Below are 21,345 nucleotides of genomic sequence, written 5' to 3'. Positions count from 1 at the left end.
TCAGCGGCCATGGCTCACGGGCCCAGCCGCTCCGCGGCATATGGGATCTTCCCGGACCGGGGCGCGAACCCGGTTCCCCTGCATCGGCAGGCGGACGCGCAACCACTGCGCCACCAGGGAAGCCCTTGTGTTAACTTTTAATGAGAAGAATTCAAGAGGCTCAGCACTATTTGCTTGCAAACGACTAGTTATCATAAATGAGTTATAAATAACGGAGATAAAAAATAAATACCTGGCACTAAGTCCTAACACCTTGTAGGTACTGTGCCTAGAGTGCTGTATGCATTACTTTAATCCTCACAACAATTATGGGATAAGTACAATTATTATGATCATTTTACACACAAGGAAACTGAAACCAATGAGGTAGTACAACACCCCAGGATACAGTTATTTGTGTTTACATCTGGATTTGCACTCCCATCTAGGTTTAAACTGCTTCTTCCCTTAATCACTATGCAATACTATCTTTAATGAAAAGGACATTTATTAATAGAAACAAACAATATTAATAAAAGATCATTCAATATCACCCATGTTTAAAAATTTTGAGTTTGCAGGGAAAACAACTGAGATGTATATATAACAAATGTTAACGAAAGAGACTGCAAAGAGTGTACAGGATAAAATCCAACTGAAGTATTTATTTCTGTATGATCATTCGTGATGAATACATGTATGAAGAAAATGAAGAGATTCAAAACAAAAAGAAGTCCCAGGCACAGGCTTTTTATGTAAGTAAAAACACACAGAGCAGGAAGTTCGGCTAGAAGATCAAGGCTCAACCAGCTTCTCACTCTCTAAGTCCAAGGCTTTTGCCTCCATTCTCTTTTTCAGTGTTAGAATTAAAAAATTAAGTCTCAAAGTCTATTCTACATCTGACCTTGTTACCACAGGCTATATGAATCTCAGCCTTCCTTCATCTGCTAACTCTTACATCCTTAAGACATTAAGTTAGAAGAATTGGCTATATGATCTATAGATATGAGTTCTCATAGCAAAATCTATGGACCACTGTCCTTACTGAATGAAGTGTGTGTAACCACCTACCCTTTTCCTTGGGAGTATGAATAATTTGGCTCACCCCCTTAAAGCTGTTCCACTCTCAATCTTCCTCACCTCAGAGAATGGTGACTCCATCCTTACTACTGCTCAAGCCAAAAATTATCAGTCATCCCTGAAGGCTTGCTCACTTTCTCTCTCAACCCACTCACAATCAATCCATTAGCAAAATCTGTTAGCTTTCTCTCAAAAAATATATCCAGAATCAGACCACTCAGAATCTCAACCACTAGCACCCTGATCCAAATCACCATTCCGTCTCATCCGGTTAACTGCCCTAGCAGTTAACCTGTCTTAACCTGTCTCCAAGCTCTGGTCCTTGGCCCACTACAGGGCATTAACACAGCAAGCAGTCACCTCTTCACTCACAATGCACAATGTACCAAACATGCCTCGGGACCTTGACGCTGGCTGTTCCCTACGCAGGACACACTCTGCACCCCCAGATTTTTACAAGACTTGCTCTCCTCTCATTGTCTTTGCTCAAAAGTAACTTCCTAACCATCTCAATCTCTCCTTATCCTGCTTTATTTTTTTTGCACAGGACTCAACACCTTCTAACATACTATACAACTTCCTCATATTTACTGTCACCTCACTACCAAAATGTAAATTCCATGAGGGCAGAGACTCTAGTCTCTGATGCTCACTGATGTGGTCTGTGTCTAGAACACTATCTTGCACACTGCAGGTGCTCAAATGTTTAAATAAATGAATCAAATATTAATGACTAAACACCTGATCAAGACTGTTAAACTTCCAACACTCTATACAATTATCAACAGTGGGGTTTTTTTTAAAGCACAAAGAGAAGGCAGATTAAAAGGCCAAGAAGAAGTAAAGCATTTCCTCCCCTACCAAAGTGATTTGCAATCTCAAACAGCTCTAGTTGAGTGTAGAATGACAAGACAAATCAGACTAGGCAAGCATGCTGCCCTTTGTTCAGATAAAAATCTCAAAGGGCCATGACATAGTAAAAACCTGTACCTGGAGCCACCATCTCATCTTACCTACCTACCTACTTCCCTTCATTGTACTAACTCCACTTCAGAATGTGTTCCAGATTTTACCTCTTCAATTGTCAATATCCATTTCACGGTGTGCAGTGATATATGCTTCGTGTATTATGGCTGTTTCCATGCAGTCAAAGAGGACAGCCTGGCGTGGGCAAGCAGTACTTCCCTCAGCTCACTCTACACAAATTCAAGCATCCTGCTGATGTCAACACATGAAGAACCTCTCCCATCTCTGCCTCTTCATTACACTTGAAGAATTAAATGAAAAAGTTACTTTAATAACTAGCGCTTACCCCAACATGAGTGCCAGGCACCATTTTTAAGCTACATGTAACGGACCATTTAATCCTCACAAAATCCCCAAGAGAGAAAATCCCCATGAGAAAATTGAGGACATATTACAGAATTACTAAGGAAGTCCAGAACCATCCTCTGTAAAGTAAAGATGAAGAATGTATCCTTTTACAACTCTCCCCAGGAAGGTATACATAAAAAAGCAGAAATAAACACAGGTCAGAAAAAAATCTGCTCATCGATACAGAAGAAATGATGCAACCTGAGAATCACCTTTTGTAATCCCTAATGAAATAATGTCCCTAGGCAATGATTACAATGGATGCTAGAGCCCTTAGGTGAAAGAAAGTTTGATGGGAACTTCAGAATGGATGCAGGAGGCTGTCAACATCTATACCCATCAAGAATTCATCTTATCTCTAAAGGCAGACATGAATGCTATACCCAGGAACACTTGCAAAAACATCAAGTAAATACAACCTGTGGACATTGCTTGGATTCAGATTCAAGCAAATCAACTGTAGAGAAACAACTGAGACAATTCAGGGCCTCTGAATATGGATATTAGATGTTAAGGAATTTAGTGAGGTGGCATAAAGGCGCTGTGGTTTTTTGTTTTTTTTAAGCCCTTACCTTTTAGATACATGATAAATATTTACAGGAGAAATTTTATATCTGCATTTGCTTTAAAGTACTCCAGCAATAACTGATTCTGAATCATCAATAAATGCTAAAGCCAGTGGAAGACTGCTGGAGAAAAGAATATTGAGTCTCAATCAAGTTTGTCACTCCATAAATCACTTAATAATTACTAAAGGAAAAAAGGTACATTTATAATGGTGCAATCTGGTGGATATCACCTAAACCAAATAATTGTTTGACACCCCCAACAGTGGGACAAACTGACATCCCTATGTAACATTCCTGCCAACAATGTTCAACCTATCTCTAATCATGAGAAAGCAGCTAGACAAATTCAAATTGAGGGATTCTCCAGACCAGAGGGCCTGGCTGGACTCTTCTAAGTGACACTGTCCTTAATGACAAAGGCTTGAGAACTGCTCTAAATCAAGAAGACTAAACAACAACCAGATACATGAGCCTTGACTGAACAATGGACTGGAGAACTAAAGGATAACACGGGAATAACAAGGTAAATTAGAACACAAATTGAACATTCTATAATTGTACTGTATTGATGTCAAATCTGAGTGTAATGGTCATGCTATGGTTAGGAAGAAAGTCCTTGTTCCTAAGAAAGGCATGTCAACAAAGCCTGCAACTCTCAAATGATAAAAAAGGAGCCAATACGGCAAATTAGTGATCTAGGTGAAAAGCATACAGGTGTTAACTGAATGGTTCTTATACTGGTAACTCTTCAAAAGGTTTAAAATTTTAAGATAAATTTTAAAAAATATAAAATACTCCAGCAAAAAAAATAAATAAGTAAAGGGAAGGGGTGGTGGAGATAAAGCAAGAGTGGTAAATGGTGATAACTGCTGAAACTGGGTGATGGGTACAATACGGAGATTTGTTAAACGAGTCACCTTTACGTATGCTCGAGTCCACATCTTAATTCTCACTTCTATAAAATGGGAAAAACATGTACCTCAAGCCAACTTCATCAAGATAGATTACTAGATAAAAGTCCTGTGGAAAAAAGTAAGCATTAAACTGTCATATGCTGTCAGTTCTTTCAGGAAAGGCTTGAAGACGACCTATAAAATAAAAGCCTGCTGAACTGAATGCCACGTTAACATAACCACTCCAAGACCTCCGCACTCAACCCTGCTCTCCTGCCCCCAGTTAACGGCCATGGCTCGCTTGCTCCCTCCCTGAAGTCGCAGCCTTGCCTGAGCACTATAAAGAACACATAAGGCCACATTTGTCCCCTTATCCTGCTGTTTCTCTTCACAGCGTTTGCTAGTTTCTCTCCCTCATTAGAAGGTAAGCCCTATGAGAGCTGGAACTTTGTCCTACAGTTTACCACTCTGTTCCCCAAACACATGGTAGTGCTGGCACCTGCTAGGCACTCAAAACAGATATGAAATACTTCCTTCAGTCTAAAGGGACTTCATAGCTCTAACACCAGTACAGCGTACACTGTTTTCTACAGATGCAGTGATCAAAAAGTATAGCTTAAAGCTTGAGACTGCCTTTAGGGTCCTGACTTGGCCCCTTACTGAGCTGTGTGGTCCCGGGTACCTTTCTGCTTCAGTTTTTTCATGTGTAAAATGGAGATCACACTATCTAACCCTTAAGATGGCTGAATATTCAAGGGGTGGCGGGAATACACACACACAAACACACACACACGCGCGCGCGCGCACGCACGCACGCACACACACACACACACACACACCCTACTTAAACCAGCCACTAAGAATTAGACATTACAAACCATAAGATTTACAGATGTCAGATATCCAACCAGGTCAACTTGGTGGTTTACCGTCATGTTTTCTGTTCTCATCCTACTTGGTTCCAATTTTATGTTCCTAGAAGAAGAGAGGCCAAGAAGTTTCTCATTTTTCCATGAGACTGAGGCCAGAAAATGTAAACACAAGAGTCTTCCTGGTAGACCAGATTCTAATTCTCCCAGGAAGCCAAGTCATAAAATAAAATATCCTGAAATTGGGATGTTTCCTCAGGCAGATACTTTTGGTTAGAAAATTTTAAAACCTTCTAATCTTCTCCAAGGTTTGGGGAATACAGGATTTTTCAAGAAGTAAACAATAGGACCATAAACAGGATAACTTTAACAGAATTTGGAAGGACTGGAAGAAATTATGCCCTGAACTGAACATAAAACTGAGGTATGGTTTTGTAGATTACAAAGGCAACTGGATTTTTCTCTTACATTTCAAAGATAGAACTAGTAGACTGGTATAAAAATCCAGAAAAATAAGATCAGAAGTGCTTTCCTTGGATGTCAGAAGGTAGGAGATGTTGAAATTATAAGTAGCTTCCAATTATTTCATCCTAATCAGATAAAATATTTAATAAAGGAAATCAGATAAAGTATTTAATAAAGGAAATGATATTAGAAGGAATTTCTTTTCTTCACTGTAATCTCCTTAAACTGAATTTGCCCAAACTCCTGGCCCTCAGGCTATACATAAGAATGGCATTCCTGAGACCAATCATGCTACTAGAGTCTGCTGGACTAAAGATCATCCCTGATGGAAACTCGGTGTCTAAGGTTTTCAAGGTAGTATACTTCACAAAACTGCTTTCTCATGTAACTGCCAACGAAACAGAAGGCAAGCAGTATACCAGCACAAAAGAATGACAATCAAAACAACCTACTACTGGGTCATATATTTACTTAATAATGGTTGAAACAATTTTTTTTAAAGGACACTTAAGTACACCTTCCCTGCAACATACGCCTGGCAAAGATCTTACCCCAAAATTTCGCTTTTTATTCAGCAGCAGAAACTCACCTTGAATCCGAATCAAAACCAGTACTGAACAATGTCTTATATTCATAATTTGCACACAGGACACCTGAACAACTGAAAACAGGACAGGTATCTGGGACTTTGGTCCTCCATCCTTCTAATACAAGCAAAGACTACACATGGGTTCCCACACGAGGACCTTCCCAGCACCTGAAATCCAAGCTCAGCTATGACCTGACGACCACCACACAGTCAATGTGTTCTCATACTGAAGTACATCCACAGCAATCTGGCTGTTATAGCTGCACTTGCGTTTCTACACCTGACAAAATTAAAGCATTGTAATAGGCAAGGTAGGTGTCAAGGAGACACTGAAGTCTAAACAAAGACAAAACCAAGAATCTTTTTTTTTTTTTTTTTTTTTGGCCGCACCGTGGCTTGTGGGATCTTACTTAGTTCCCCGACCAGGGATCGAACCCTCGCCCTCAGCAGTGAAAGCACGGAGTCCTAACCACTGGGTCGCCAGGGAATTCAAAACCAGGAATTCTTGATGCTAGGACAGAAGCAGGGAAATGCCACTTTATGAGCACTGAGAGCTCCAGGTCGAGGTTTTAAGTCCCTACCTTCACTTGCAATTCCATTTTTAAGCTCTCATCCACATCAACCTCTACTGAAATGTTCCCAAAGTGCATAAGGATTCCCTTAACTATGGCACTGTAATCATAATAAAAATGATGGGGGAGAGGGATGGGAACATCAACTGTATCCTGGACTTGAAAGGTAGGGAAGAACAAACTGGACCTGAGTTTATTTGCAATTTGCTGTTATGTATCTGGAGGGGGAGTGGGGAAGTAACAAAGACAAAAAGGGAAAGTCAGTCAAGGTAATGACTTGGCTTCCATTCCATGGAAACATGAAGCCTGGCCAAAAATTATAATATTGTATCATCCTCTTGTTCTATCCTCTGACTAGAAGAGCACCTAATTTTTTTCATAGTAATACTATATTCCAAGGATCATGTGTCATATAAGCTAATGTGAATTTCATGGATATACCCTGAGCAAAAAAATGTCATTTTCTAGATAAAGCAGTCTTTTCCAGGAAGCAGTATTTCAAACCTGTGAGACTTTAGTACGGTGGGTATAAACCAAACTGTACTAAGGCATGCTTACAATAAGCAACCACCCAGACATCTAAAGAAAAAGTAGACTATGAATACCAATTTCTGACAGTTCACACTAAGTCAACACCTCAGCCTTTGAGCAACTCTCCGAAGTCTGTACGTACACTTAGCCTAAATGGGCGTACACGATCCACGAGTCCAGAACTAGAAACCGAAACTACTTTAGACATGAACATGTTTGCCATTTACTAATTATTAGTCCTACTGTAAATCAATGACCAATTAACAAGATGGGTTCCGTCCATGTGTGAGCAGCAGTCTTTGTAACCTAAATGCTAAAAGAGTTCTAAAGGCAATTAAGGATGTCTTCAAAGAACATCTAAAGCCCATCATCTAAATCAGAAATTACAAGATGGTAGCCATACCTGACCAACAGATACATTTCCTTAGGTCCATGGTGCTTAAATATTTTTAGTTGCGACATCTTAAAAATCAGACTTCCTGTAAAATCTGGATTTCTGGCTAAGAATAGGATAGAAAAGGACAAGCTGGCAAAACCCGGCCCACACTCCCCATGGCAATAATAGACTGTAGTGGTAAGCACCAGTACCACCAGCATGTGTGCACACACACACACACGTAACACACACACACACACACACACACACACACACACTCCTACCTTCCCCCCACCCCTAGCAGCTCTACCATTTTACCACGGGCCCACCTAACCCCTTTCAGTCTTGAGATCACAACACTCCAAACTATGACAAAATAAGGCTGATTCATACTTACCCAGTTTTTAAAACACCGTAGTCAAAAGAATGCAGCATATAACCTTTCTATTTCTTAGGCAACTTTGTTAAACAGCTTTCATTAACTCATGAATATATTTACACTTCACATTGCCGTCTCCAAACACAATGAAAATGATTTCAAAGTTAGCAGCATTACTATTCGATCTTCCTGGTCACATTTTTGTTTCTTCATCCACTATTATACACTCACACACACACATATTTCTCAACCCTGCTTCATACAGCACCCAATACCCTACACATCATCCAATATTTCATTATGCAGCTTCAGAGTAAAATAATCAGGTAGAAAAAAAGTCACAAATTAAGTCTGAAACAAAGTTGGACTTAAAAAACTGACAGTTAAGTATACATCAATACAAAACGTGCATTCTCTTGTAAACGGTCTTATTTTTGACTTGGATCACAGGTACTCCTGGTTTACAAGACAATTATTTAAAAATCAATCAAGCGTGTTGATGAATGTTAACATGTTAATGTTAATGAAACATATACATTCCAGCAACATATGCTATGATGTTTCAAAAGTAAAATAATACTGTTGTATTTTAATTCCTTTATAAGAAAAAAATCTGTACCAATAGGAGTGGAAAAAAATCTCTCAAAATCAACAATTAAAAGGAAAGATGCAGTTTTATAATACATTGCTCCATCAAAATGAAAAGTAAAATACTAACTGAAGATACCACGTAGCAGCAGAAATCAACTAGGCTATGATCTATCTGCTCCATGTGCTGATTTTACTGAAAAAGGGTCAGTCCTAAAGATTTAGCAATTGGCAATTAGCAATCAAACATTTACTGAAGATTAAAATACTAAGTTTTCCCTCCACCTGCCTCAAATCACCTTGACACTTAGCCTATCTAAAGTAATTCTTTTCTTTAGATTTTTCCCTGTTCTTCACTTTTCCCAACCTTCTCACTTAAAAAACACATTAAACCTAAGTACTAGTTATACAAGGTCCGATGAGAGAGATGAACACAAAGCCCAGTTGCAAAGAGTTTAGTTCTTGATGAGGAATCCCACTGCACTCGGCCTGGCAAAGGCCAGTAGCTGCTGAATAAACGCCGCACATCTGTCTGACAGAGAGGCTGTTCCAAGCAGTGGAGTTCATTCATGGGCTCCCTCACACACACATTCTACGTTTCACGGATGCAGAAGCTAGACCTTGCTTAATTAGCATGCAAGCTATTATGCAGTATGGCTCATGTTCACTAATACAAAAATTTCTGAGCAAGTACTATATTCCAGGTTTGATTCAGTCTTGGATTACACATAACAAAATTTATCTTTTGGAGTCTCTTCATTAAGAAAGCGGGAATAATGGAAAACTACACAATCAAGTTTGATAACTTGCCTGAGATCACAAAGCTACTTTAATGACATACTGAACACCTACTACCTCTAAGGTCGTGTTACCATTTTATCTTCAAAGACTCTCCAACTGAGGGATCGCTCCCACCTTACAGACAGAAATGAGGATCCAAGAGGGTTAAGACTCCTAGGATGTAGGTGCCAGGAACCAAATCCAGGTTCATTGTTTCTAAAGCTCTTTCTACTGTCCCAGTGTCAGTTCTTTGTTTATTCCAACATAACACAACCAGGATCTTCATTTCGGATCTTAATTTCTTCCATCCATTTAGAAAACAAAAACCGGAGCACTTATTGAAGCAAAAGCCTTTGTATCCAAAACAATCATATACAAAAGTAGTAAAAAAGGGATTAAAGCTAAAATAGGAAATCAAAAAATCATACATACATAACAAACGTTTTATCTACATTTAACACATAAATGTATTTGCCAATCTTAATATGGGGTCAAGCACTTGGAGAATGGGATTGATGATGTGGAGCTCCTTGCTGACCGAAGTTCCTGCTGCTTGATCTAAACTGTATCTATAAATGCATCATCTACAATCTCCATTCCAGTTTCATTAAAGGGGAAACTTTAAGAAATCTTGTAAAGCAGTCTACATACAGAATCATCCTGGATTATTGTTACTCCTCCTCCAAAACTTTGTTATTACAGCCATATCTAATTCTACAGCCGTTATTTTAGTGACTCACCTTTATCAAGTTTTTCCAAAGAATCCAACTTGGTTTTCAGGAAAAAAAAAAAGTTTGCACTCATTTCATCAGTTTACATATTTAAATTATTATAAAAGCAAGATTACCTGCCATGAAATAGTCTTGGAAACCAACACAACTTCTGATAAGCATACAACTCTCTCAGCGCAAAGTGCACTGACCTGAAAGCAATTTACTAGCACAAGAGGTCAGCATGCTATCTCACATTCAAGAACTGTTTTAGACAGGTAGAAGAGGAATCCCCATAAGGCAGCTAAGTGAACATCAACCTTGTGTGCAAAGCAGAGGACAGAAATGAAACAGACCTGACCTTCAAGAACATGTAACCTACCAAAGGAGGTATGAAACAGTCACCAATTAACTGTAATACTAAGTAGAAAGTGGTCCATGTGATAAGACACGGAAACACACCATGCAAGTCCAAAGGAAATATTATACTCATAGCAGTGCAGGTCCTCAATATTTGTTTCATGTACCAAATGAGTTAAAATGAACTTGAAGCATGTTTTCAGGGAGATGATGGGGTAATACAGGAGGGCATTCCAAGAAAAGCAGTGTGACACAGGCGCCGAAGGAAATAAAAGGGAATGGTATTTATAGGGATCTACAGCAATTCTCTTTACTCAGTACTATACGAAATGGAGAAATGAAAGAAATTGAGAGATGGGGTTAAAAACAAAAAAAGACTGGAGTCATATCACAGGTGGCCTTGGATGCCAGACTTCATTAGGAATATCTTTGAAACAGAGCACATTTCTGAATGTGCTGTAATTTCGCAATGGTGTTGACACAATCAACTGATATGGGACGGTAATGATGTAATCAAAAAGGCATCATTATACAATGCTTTGTAACAATGGTTTGTGTTATTTCCTTAAAAATGCATCCCAATTTAATTCTTTCAGAGTATCTCAAGAACTTATATTCTTGCATTCCAAAAAGCATATTTACAGGCATTGATTATCCTCCCCCCCAGCAATATGTTAGAGAGACCACCTAAGAAACTGAAAGAATCCAAGCAAGAAACATAAGTAGTTCAGCTAGGGCAGAGAAGAGACTATATGGGATTGAGACTGAAGGAACAGAGTTGGACTGGTTCAGCCACATGTGACAGAAAACAGAAGCCACAAACAGAAATAAGTTAGACAAGTTTTGGGGTAGGCAACTCATTAAGTTTGAACCACACTGAGTTTGCAGAGCCAAGGGAACATCCAGGAGGCTATAACCAGCACAGAAGAGTACAAAACGCCAGAGTTCTTGGCTTGTTACCCAAAAAAAGGCAAACCATATGAAGGTCAAACCACATGAAGGCAAAGGTACAGTATATAAAGAGGAGGGAAAGGAAGGAATCAAAGCAGAAATCTCAGAAAACAGCACCGTAAGAAGCTAAGAGAAATGGTGAACCTAGGAAATTGTGTCTGTAAATAAGGGGGGTCAGCAAATTTTTTTTTGTAAAGGACCAGATAATAAATATAAACAAATGAATAGGGTTATGTTCCAAAACATCTGCATTTATGGACTCTGACATCAGAGTCAGAGGGCCCCTGATCCTCACCCCCATCTTTTTGAACTTCATATAACTTTCATAAAATACTCTTAATTTTTTCCCAACTATTTAAAAATGTAAAATCCTTCCTTAAGCTCACAGGCCATACAAATGCAGGTGACAGGTTGGATTTGGCCTGTGAACCATACAGTTTGCCATCTCCTGCTCTAAGTACAACAAGGATAACAGGACTGGATTAACTGTCTTTTTCCGAACTTCTGAGGGTAGTTTTTCCTTTAGATAAATTGATAACTTACCAAACATTCATTAAATTTGAATGATTTCTTTAAATCTGACTAATTCCTTAAATTTGATTCCCCTAAGAGATTAACTACATGTGCTGGTAACATTCCTTGTTGGTTTAGAACTGCCTTCCACTAAAAAGGTGTAGTCCTCATCTTGAACAGATAAATTCTACCTGAACTACAAATACAGTGAAGGTACTAGATGAAAAACATTACTTCAGAATCTCCTCAGTGCTTTCACACTTAGTTTTCTTTAAAGTGATTTTATCATCTAAAGGTGAGAAGATTCAATAGTAGTCTGCATATGAAACGTGTAGATCGTAAAAAGCAACAAACAGCTGTACTGAATGTGTGAGTCACGAGTAACAAAAGAATTTAGTGCAGAAATGTCAAACTTCTGACAAGCAGTCTTCATACATACAAACCACGTCTGGTGAGGAAGGATTCCTTACCCCCAAGCCACTCCTTGTACCTTAGCTGTAAGCTCAGGGGCAGGAACAGGACTCCTTCTTCAATCACTTGCTGCGGCAATAAGCTGTAACCCAAGAAAACTTTAGTACCAAGTGAAAGTACAACATTGCCCACAAGGCTCAAGTCTTTCGTTACTGGATAACTATTTTAAGTTGTCTGATTTCAAGTAGACAAAACACAAAGGGTGATTATTAAAGATACAAGCTACAAGCTAAGCTGTTAAGGGAGGGCTCACAGAAGGAAAAAGAGACTAACTTAGCCATCTGACAACTAGAACAAATATGTTTCCATTTGAACTTCTGTCTGCCACCAACTGACAGCAAAAGTATCACTAGCTCCTAGTTATCAAATGTTGCCAAGCAAGCCAAGCTACAATGACCTAAGGTTGGCCAGTTCCATACTTGAGTTCATTATTAGACCCTATGCCTCCAAAAAGTATCTAAAATGCAAACATTTTGTAGCAATTACTTTCACAAGATCCTAAACTTGGCATACAACTCTAGAGTACACAACTTTTGCCAGGTTTTCTAACCGAAGAGGCTTGACTGAGGAGAAATAGAAGAGACTCTTCACTACATTATCAGAAAACCTAGTGCTTTGTACAGTTTTAGGAATATCACTACATTTCTGTTTCTAAACTTATAAAACCCAAGTCATAAATTAAACTCAGTACATCGTAAAACTCTTTACTTACAAAGAACTATTTCAATGTTATCGTAAAATTTAAAATATAATCTGATTTTCAATGAAATTAAAAATGAAGGATATTAAACATAAAATAATGTGAAATCTTTTAATGAAAAAGCATTTGATTTCCAAAGTAGCTATCTACTTTTATTCCTGTTTGAAAAATTATGCGAGAGGATATATAAATGCTATTTTATTGTACACACCTATATTCACTTAGAATTAAACTAATTATTATTTAAATCATTAACCTTTAATTCTTCATGTAAAAATTCCTAAGTAGCAATGAGAAGACTTCTGGAAAAAATATTTTCCCAGGGCTTTCACAACTCTAAATGTGCCAATTGTGATCATCCTCTGGGCAAACGTGCTAAGACATGATAAAGTGTTCCTAAACTAAGTAACCAAAATATATAAATGTCCTGCATAGATCTTTTTTTAACCTCAAAATTCCTCTTCCTGAGCCTATCCCAAACGTAAAAATTTTCTACGAAGTTCACACAGCTTTTCAACACAGTATGTGGCTTTAAAATTCAAAAATTGTCAATTCAATCTATCTTTTACCTAGCTGAAATGAAATACCAATGTGTTAAATCAAATTTCAAAGTGAAATCAAAGGACAAGCCATTTCTCAAACTCTCAGGGGACCTCAGAAATCAGTGTCATATCTCACCTACCAAATGCATGACCCCTCCTCCTCTATCTACCTAAACATTCCCACTGCAAGAGGTCAGGGTAGAGGTGGAGAGAAAACTCACCATCTCACAGGCAATTCGTTACTTTTTCAGTTGTTAGAAAAGGTTTTCCATATGCTGAATTGAGACTGCCTGGAACCCTGCCGCTTGTGATCTTTCTTCTACAGCTATGTCCTTCCACACTACAGCCTTGAAAACCGTGTTTGCCAGAAAGGAATAAAACTCTTATGATGCTGACCTATGACAAGACTTTTCAATACCTTTTTATTCTGGAGACACTTCTACCTAACGATCTACAACTGGTCTAAGCAACCACCTTTTCAAATGGCTTTAGTCATCACCTTTAAAAATCTGGTTTCACAACATCCATTACTCTACCGCATCAACTTTCAGAATTAACCACATTTATCTACTTTTCACACTAAATTAAAAATAGGGGGAATACAGAGAGACAACTTTACGTACACACGTTTTAATAAAATTCAAACTAAATGGTACCTGCAAATAAATTTCTTCTTGGGAGGGCTGGTATCTACATTCGTAAGTACACAAACTTGAAAGCGCAACACAAGCTGCGATTCATTATAATGGACTCCCAATTGCAAACTGAGAAAAAGACAGCACTGAAACTTCTAAGTGACTAACACACAATTGTATATAGTTCCATAAAGATTCATTCTATATACTACACCCTGAAATCTTCCAATGGGGACTCCCACAAGAGTCTGGGCTACAATGCAGTGGGTCTTTAACACAAGAAATGCTGTGAGAGTCTCAACACAGTACCTGCATCTTAAATTTTAAATCTCTTCTATGCTCACTTTTCACCCTAAAGAGAGGAGGAATGCTCTTCAGGCCTACAGAGTACCACAAAAAAGAAACAGGAAAACCTCTCTGGGAATCCAAGAAAAGACTGCAACTTCCACATCTTTTACAAGAGTTGTCTAACACAGAATATTTCCTCAATTCCAAGATACATAAATGATCTGAGGAAGGTGGGGAAAATAAGTCATCAAGGGGTACACCGTAAGCGGTATACATTTCAGAATCTAAAAATATAAAAGATATACGTCTTAAAGTTGAGGAGTTACATAGAATAGGCTACCTGCCAGCGGAACTGCAAACCACTGCATATTAGAAGGAAGGCTTCCCCAAAGCCTGTCAGAGATATATAAGCTCATGGTGGCATTTTTCATTCATTTCCCCCGAAGTATGGATCTTATTTTAGGATCCAATTTCCCCAAATGGAAAGCAAGCAAAACTGTTCAAAACCCGTAAGTCTCTGTGTTTGTTACCCATTGACAACCTACTCAAAAACAGGTTTTATGAACAATACAAAAAGAGAAATTTTTTGTTGTTTAATCTTACTTTATTTAGGTCAAGGATCTCTTCAACACAACTTCATCATTGTTACAATGTCCTTATCTGTAGCCATGGAGGCCTCCGCCGCCAGGGAGGAGTTCACCTTGATTATTTGCAAAGGGCCCCTGCCCAACCTCAGCCAGGATTTCAAGGAAGGTTAATTGAATTATTATTTTAACCAAACTGTACTATGTGGCTTATCTGAACTGGAGTAAAAAATGTATGATCCACACCAAAGACTGTGAATCCTGGTTGTTACAGGATATTAAAAAAAAAAAAAGGAACACAGAGGAAATACATTTAACTAACATACTTGAAGCTCTGTTAACAAATGTACAGTACTTGGCAGCTATGCTAAAGACAAAGAAGAGTTCTGAATTTTCATTCCAAAGGTTTATGGAATGAACAAATACTATGTCTATACGTTGACTCAAATACATTGACTGTTTAATGATACTTGTTTTCTCCCTAAAACAAGGTGAAACAAAAGAAATTTCAGTATCTCCATTTCCCAGGTTCTGATAGCTCCTAAAACGCGTAACTTAACGGGAGGACTTAAACAACTGCCACATAATTTTAAATGTTTCCTTTTTAATACTGTGCTTGTCTTTTCTTCATTGTTCCCATTCTCTTTAAGCAGTGTATTTCAGTATAGAGGGAAGAGGGCCAAGAAAGGGGCAACACTCAGGAGGCTAAACAATGCAATCTTACCCTCCCCCAAATTCAGGGAGAACAAGCTTGGGGACACAATGGCATGCCTGACCAGACTCTCCAGACCTGATCAAGAGACACTGGTGTCTTTTCCACTTTATAGTGTGCAAAGAACGGAACGATTTTCTAATGCTCTGTGATTGGCAGCGTTTCAACAGCGCTTGGACCAAGACCCCAGGCTTAACTTCCTAACAGCTCCTTTCCAAAACTGACCCAAAACATGGAATGTGCCCAAGCCTCTGGCGCTGTAGGAAGCTATCCTCCCAAAGTTCGAACATCGAATTATTATCATTTTTAATATTATACCTGGAAGGGAAGCGGGGCGGGGGGAAGCACACACCACACTCTACGTTACCGAATTCACGGAAGAATGGGGATTTCGGCGACGGCTTGAGGAGTACCTGACCCAGAACAGAGAACGAAGAGCTGCCTCCGGGCCGCGGGGTCCCTGTCCTCGGCCACAGCGTTACCTGGAGTGAACGGACTGCAGGATCGCTTAACAGCCCTCCAAACCTGAAATCCTCTACCTCAAGAGCAATCAAAAGCAGAGGAGCCAAATTTCTTCCGGAAGGCGCAAAAAAGGCCACAACTTGGATGAATGAAACTGGGCTAAGGGCACCCGGAGCAGGATTGTCGCTGAAGTCAGAAAACGAGAAGTCAAAGATTTTTTTTTTGACGTGAGAGCCGGTTCTACGCGACCGTGGTCCAGACAATCGCACAAACACGCTTTGGAGAAGGTTTTATTGAGCGCGGACGGTTCCGGGGCGGCCGGCGGAGGCGAGGCGGAGGCGGGTGGGCGGCGGAGCTGGGCCGGAGCGGGCGGCAGCGGCGGGGCCGGCGACGAGGCAGCTTCGCGACGGCGGGCGCGGGACCCGGGCCGGGGCCGGGCGCTGGCGCGTGTCCTCCCGCGGACCTTCCACTGGACTCCCGCGGGCCACCCCGCCCCCCGTCCCCCGCCCGCCCGCCCGCCAGACCGCCCGGCGGCCGCGTGCGAGGCACACCCTCCCGCGGCCGCGCGCACGCGGCCTCGCCGGGCCGGCCGGCCCCACGCGCCCACTGAGCGCGGACGCCCGCCGCCCGCCGCCCGCGGCCCCGGCCCCCTCCGGCAGCGCGGGGAGGGTGGGGAGGGCGGGGGGCGGCGGCCTAGCGGCTGCGAGGGCGCCCGCGCGGGAAGGCGGGCTCTGAAGGGAAGGTCACTTACCCGCTGCATGGCTTTCAGGATCAAAGCCAGCTCGTAGCGGGGCATGCCCGAACGCACAGCTCTGGGCTCCGAACCGAGCCGGCTCCCGGGATGCAGGAGGGCGGGGACCGCGGGGACCGGACAGGCAGCTGGGCCGGAAGGCTCCCAGGCGGCGAAAGCACACTCCGGCCGAGCGAGCCCGGGCTTAAAGGCTCTGGCAGCTGCGCAGACGGGCCGCCACGCCCCCTCAGCGAGCCACGCCCCCGTAGGCCAAACCACGCCCCCTCTGTAAGGCGGCTGCGCCGCACCCCTACACAGTCGCGCTCCCCGCCGCCCGCGGCCCCCGCCGGGGCCCCCCCACCTTGGCCCCGCAGGTGCTGCGCTGGGGGAGGCACCGCGAGTTCGGCCGGGAGCCTACAGCGGCAGCCGCACGCCCCCTCCGACCCTGCCGCCGCCGCTGCCCCCGCGCTTGCTACGTACAGTTCTCGAACCAGCTGGAATTTTCCATGCCTTCCGTCTCATCCTGGGCGGCGGGCGAGCCTGCGCCCCCGTGTGCGCGTGCGCTGCGGTGCGGTCTGGCCCGTGCGCGCGCCCCTACCCCGCGACTTCTCGGCGTGAGGGGCCTGCTCCGTGGCTACGCTGCTCCGTGCGGGATCTCGCCCGGACCTGGGGCTGTCTCCGCCCCCGGCCGCGCACCCGGGTTCCGGAACGTTCCCGCTTCGGTCTGCGTCCCCCACCCGCACTCCGCGGGGGATACCGCGGCGGGGGGGCCGGCTACCCCTCGCGCCCTTGACCACAGCTCTCCGTTCCAGTGCGGCTGCTGGCGCGGCTTCCCGGGGCCCCTTCCGCGGCAAAGTGGGCGCCAGGCGCAGGCAGTGGGCCGCCGGGTTCGGATCGTGCCCATCCCTCGCCGGCTGCCTGACCTTGGGCAGGCTCCTACAAAAAGGGGATGTGAAGGGCACCTACTTCCCAGGGCTGTGATGCCTCTGAGTGAGTTGATGCTCTTAAACCGCTGAGAACGATGCCTGCACAGACTGGCATTTGTTGTTTTATGAGCACGGCCTGACCCACGTGTTGTTGCTAAGGATAGGCTAAGACTTTGGCTCAAATGTTTACTGGGCGTTCATTTAGAGGACCAGCTGAATGCTTGGAAAGCCACTTAGTAACTGTCCGGGATCGTGCGTGCCCTGGAAGGAGTGGAACCTCATCCTACGTACCCCTTACCCCCGCAAGCACGAACGCAGAGCTCACCTCCCTCCAGCCGTTGGCTGTACTCTCCCTGGCAGGAGTTGTACCAAATGCCTTTTTCTCCAGCTGCACTCTTTAGAGTTGGAGTCGCCTGCAACTGTAGCCTCTGCCCATGCTTGCCCCATTAAAACGGTCTGTAGGCGAAATGTTTGTCAACTTTTAAGTGCTTTAATAATAGGTAAAACTTACTGAGCACTAACTGGATCAGGCACCACGCTACGATTTTTACATTGCAATGAGGCAAGAACTATTATTAACCCCACTTTAGGGATTTAGAAATACAGGCACGCAAAGGTTATGATAGTAATAGAGACAAAGTTTGGATCCAGACTGTATGGAGAATGCGCTCATACTCTTATTCAGTAGACCCACTCTGTGTGAACCAAGAATGAGTCCCTTTGTCACCTTATCCAGACACCGTACTATTTCTCATCCCCAACCTCCCATCCATCACCAGAGATAAGGATGGTTTGAACACAACCTCTTCTGTGATACCTGGATTTTAACATTCCTTTCGTGGACTACTCCACCACACATAATCTTCCAAAGAGAAACCGTAGAAGTATTAATACAAATTACCTGGTTAGTGTAATTTCGCCTTTGGATTTAAAGAGTAGAATATTGTAAATAAATAAAATAAGGAAGTAAGGAATTTTCTGGACCTTCAGAAGTGAGTTACAGGTTTCCCAGGGTGGTCCCTACTTCAACTGTCCCTCCTGTTATCAATCATATGTCCCCGTTTGAATGAGAAAATGTGGACCCCCAAAGGAATATGCTGAGCCAAAGACCAGGGCAATACCAAGAGCTGACTTCAACTTTTAGCATTCCACCTAGGAAGCGCCACAGTTTCCCCCAGTGCCCAGGGGTAAGTGAGAATCTGGCTGCTGCCTCTCCTCCTCCCTCTAACCTGAGAAGTATCATAAGGAAATTAGCCTGAGCTCATTGCATTGCCTCCTGAAGCATTGCCTAATGCTTCAACACAGCACCCCCAACTCTCCCAAGCTGGTGGCTGCCTGAGGGCTCATTCCATTTCTTCTGAAAAGGAGAAAAAGGAACATTGTACTCCTTTGATTATTTGAAATGCTGATTAAAACAGGCCTTCTGCAGCGAAACTTGTAAATAAGGAAGTGTCCCATGTTCAGTAGCTGTTTACTGTTCCATCTTTTGTTGTTGTTAATAAATTTCACACCCCTTCAATTTTATTTTTTTTTAAGCACAGCTGCAGAATGCTGGCGGGTTCATTTAAAAATAATAATAAAATCATAGAGAATGCTGCTGCAAATTTAGTGTCTTCCAACTGTAACTATAAATGTAAATTCACCAAAAAAGATTTTTGTGCAATGTATAGTCATCATTTAGAATTATAAAATATTTCTTCAGTATCCATGTATAAATTTTAAAAATTGCTCTGATGCTTAAGAATAAGCTTAACCAAAAAGGTGAAATATCTGTATACTGAAAACTACAAAACACTGATGAAACAAAGCAGACACAAATAAATGGAAAGATATCCATGTTCATGGGTTGGAAGAATTAATATTGTTAAAATGCCAATAGTTCCCAAAGCAATCTACAGATTCAGTGCAATCCCTGTCAAAATCTCAATGACAATTTTTAGAGAATTTCTTTAAAAGAATCCTAAAATTCATGTGGAATTTCAAAAAAACACCGAATAGCCAAAGCAATTTTGAGCAAGAAGAACAAAGCTGGAGGCATTATAATTCCTGATTTCAAACTGTATTACAAAGTTATAGTAATCAAAACAGTACTAGCATAAAAACAGACATACAGACCAATGGAACAGAATAGAGGGCACAGAAATAAACCCACACATATAAGGTCAATGGATGATCTTCAACAGGGGTCTAAAAATACACAATGGGAAAAGGATAGTCTCTTTAACACATAGTGCTGGAAAAACAGGATATTCACTTGCAAAAGAATGAAATTGGACTTATCTTACACCACACACACACACACACACACACACACACACACACACACACACACATCAACTCAAAATAGGTTAAAGATGTATATATAAGACTTGAAACCATAAAACTCCTAGAAGAAAACATAGGGAAGAAGCTCCTTGACATTGGCCTTGGTAATAATTTCTTGGATATGACACCAAGAGCAAAGATAGACAAATGGGATTGCATTAAACTAAAAAGCCTCTGCACAGCAAAGGAAATAATCAACAGAATGAAAAAGAAACCTACAGAATGGGAGCAAATATTTGCAAACTATATATCTAATAAGGTGTTAATATCCAAATATATAAGAAACTCATACTATTCACAGCACTAAATAAATAAATAATAACCTGATTTTAAAATGGGCAAAGGAACTTAATAGACATTTCTCTGCAGAAGGCATGCAAATGACCAACAAGTACACGAAGAGGAGCTTGACATCACTAATCATCTAGGAAATGCAAATCAAAGCCACAGTGAGATATCACCTCACACCTGTTAGAATAACTATTACCGAAAAGTCAAGGGACAACAAATATCACGAGGGTGTGGAGAAAAGGGAACCCTGTACACTATTGGTGAGAATGTAAATTGGTGCAGCCACTATAGAAAACGGTATGGAGGCTCCTCAAAAGATTAAAAATAAAACTCCCATATGATCCAGCAATCCTTCTTCTGATTATATTTCTAAAGGAATTGAAATCAAGATGTTAATGAGATATCTGCACTCCCATGTTCATTGTAGCATTATTCATAACAGCCAAGACAGGAAAGCAGTCTAAATGTCCATGATGGGACATTATTCAGCCTTTAAAAAGAAGGAAATTTTGCCATTTGTGACAACATGGGTGAACCTGGAGGACGTTATGTAAGTGAAATAATCCAGACACAGAAAGACAAATAGTATATGATACCACTTATATGAGGCATCTAAAATAGTCAAACGCATAGAAGCAGAGAGTAGAATGGTGATTGTGAGGAGCTGGGAGAAGCAGGGGAAAGAGGAGGTATTAGTTAGTCAAAGAGCACAGTTTCAGTTCTACAAGAAAAAAAATTACTCTGTAATTTAGAGTCTCCTAAAGATTTGATATGGTATACGTTTAAGATTTGATTAGCCAGAAATTATAATACATTTTCAAGTAAGTTTTTATGAGAGGGAATAGAAAAGAAAAAATAAGAAGTCAAAATCTGATCCTGTTTCAAAAAAGTAACCTCAGCTTATGCCCTACGTCAGTTTAATCAACTTTACCCTTTTATTTTATATTACTGTATAATGAGACTTGACCTTGAGTCACACTAGATCATTATTTCTCAAGGATATCTCAAAAAGAGTCCTGTGTCTCTAAATGCAACCCTCAGAAATTGAAAAAATGTGAATGTTTTCAATCAACGGAGAAAATAATCCCACAGTGGAATCAA

General features: G+C 41.4%; 2 protein-coding genes across 3 annotated transcripts in view; both read right to left on the bottom strand.

The window, feature by feature from the left end:
* The window catches only part of SLC5A3 (solute carrier family 5 member 3), a 27,881-nt gene extending 11,509 nt beyond the window's left edge, over positions 1-16,372 (bottom strand). The window contains exon 1 of one of the 2 annotated variants that reach the window (XM_028492625.2): positions 15,878-16,372. The gene's annotated coding sequence lies outside the window, so the exon portion shown is untranslated. Of the gene's footprint in view, positions 1-2,132; positions 10,181-15,877 lie in introns of those variants that run through there. The other variant, XM_028492627.2, reaches the window with a different exon arrangement.
* Positions 1-17,225, bottom strand: part of MRPS6 (mitochondrial ribosomal protein S6) — a 65,343-nt gene extending 48,118 nt beyond the window's left edge. Inside the window, exons 1-2 of the mRNA XM_028492629.2 lie at positions 17,183-17,225; positions 16,724-16,923 (exon numbers count right to left, since the gene is read on the bottom strand). Of these exons, the coding sequence (XP_028348430.1) occupies positions 16,724-16,923; positions 17,183-17,210 (228 nt within the window). The 5' untranslated portion in view covers positions 17,211-17,225. The remainder of the gene's footprint in view (positions 1-16,723; positions 16,924-17,182) is intronic.
* Between the last annotated feature and the right edge of the window lie 4,120 nt (positions 17,226-21,345).

The sequence above is a fragment of the Physeter macrocephalus genome, chromosome 8, assembly GCF_002837175.3.
Source record: "Physeter macrocephalus isolate SW-GA chromosome 8, ASM283717v5, whole genome shotgun sequence".
In the NCBI taxonomy this organism is placed as follows: Eukaryota; Metazoa; Chordata; class Mammalia; order Artiodactyla; family Physeteridae; genus Physeter; species Physeter macrocephalus.
This window is presented reverse-complemented; position numbering and strand designations above follow the sequence as displayed.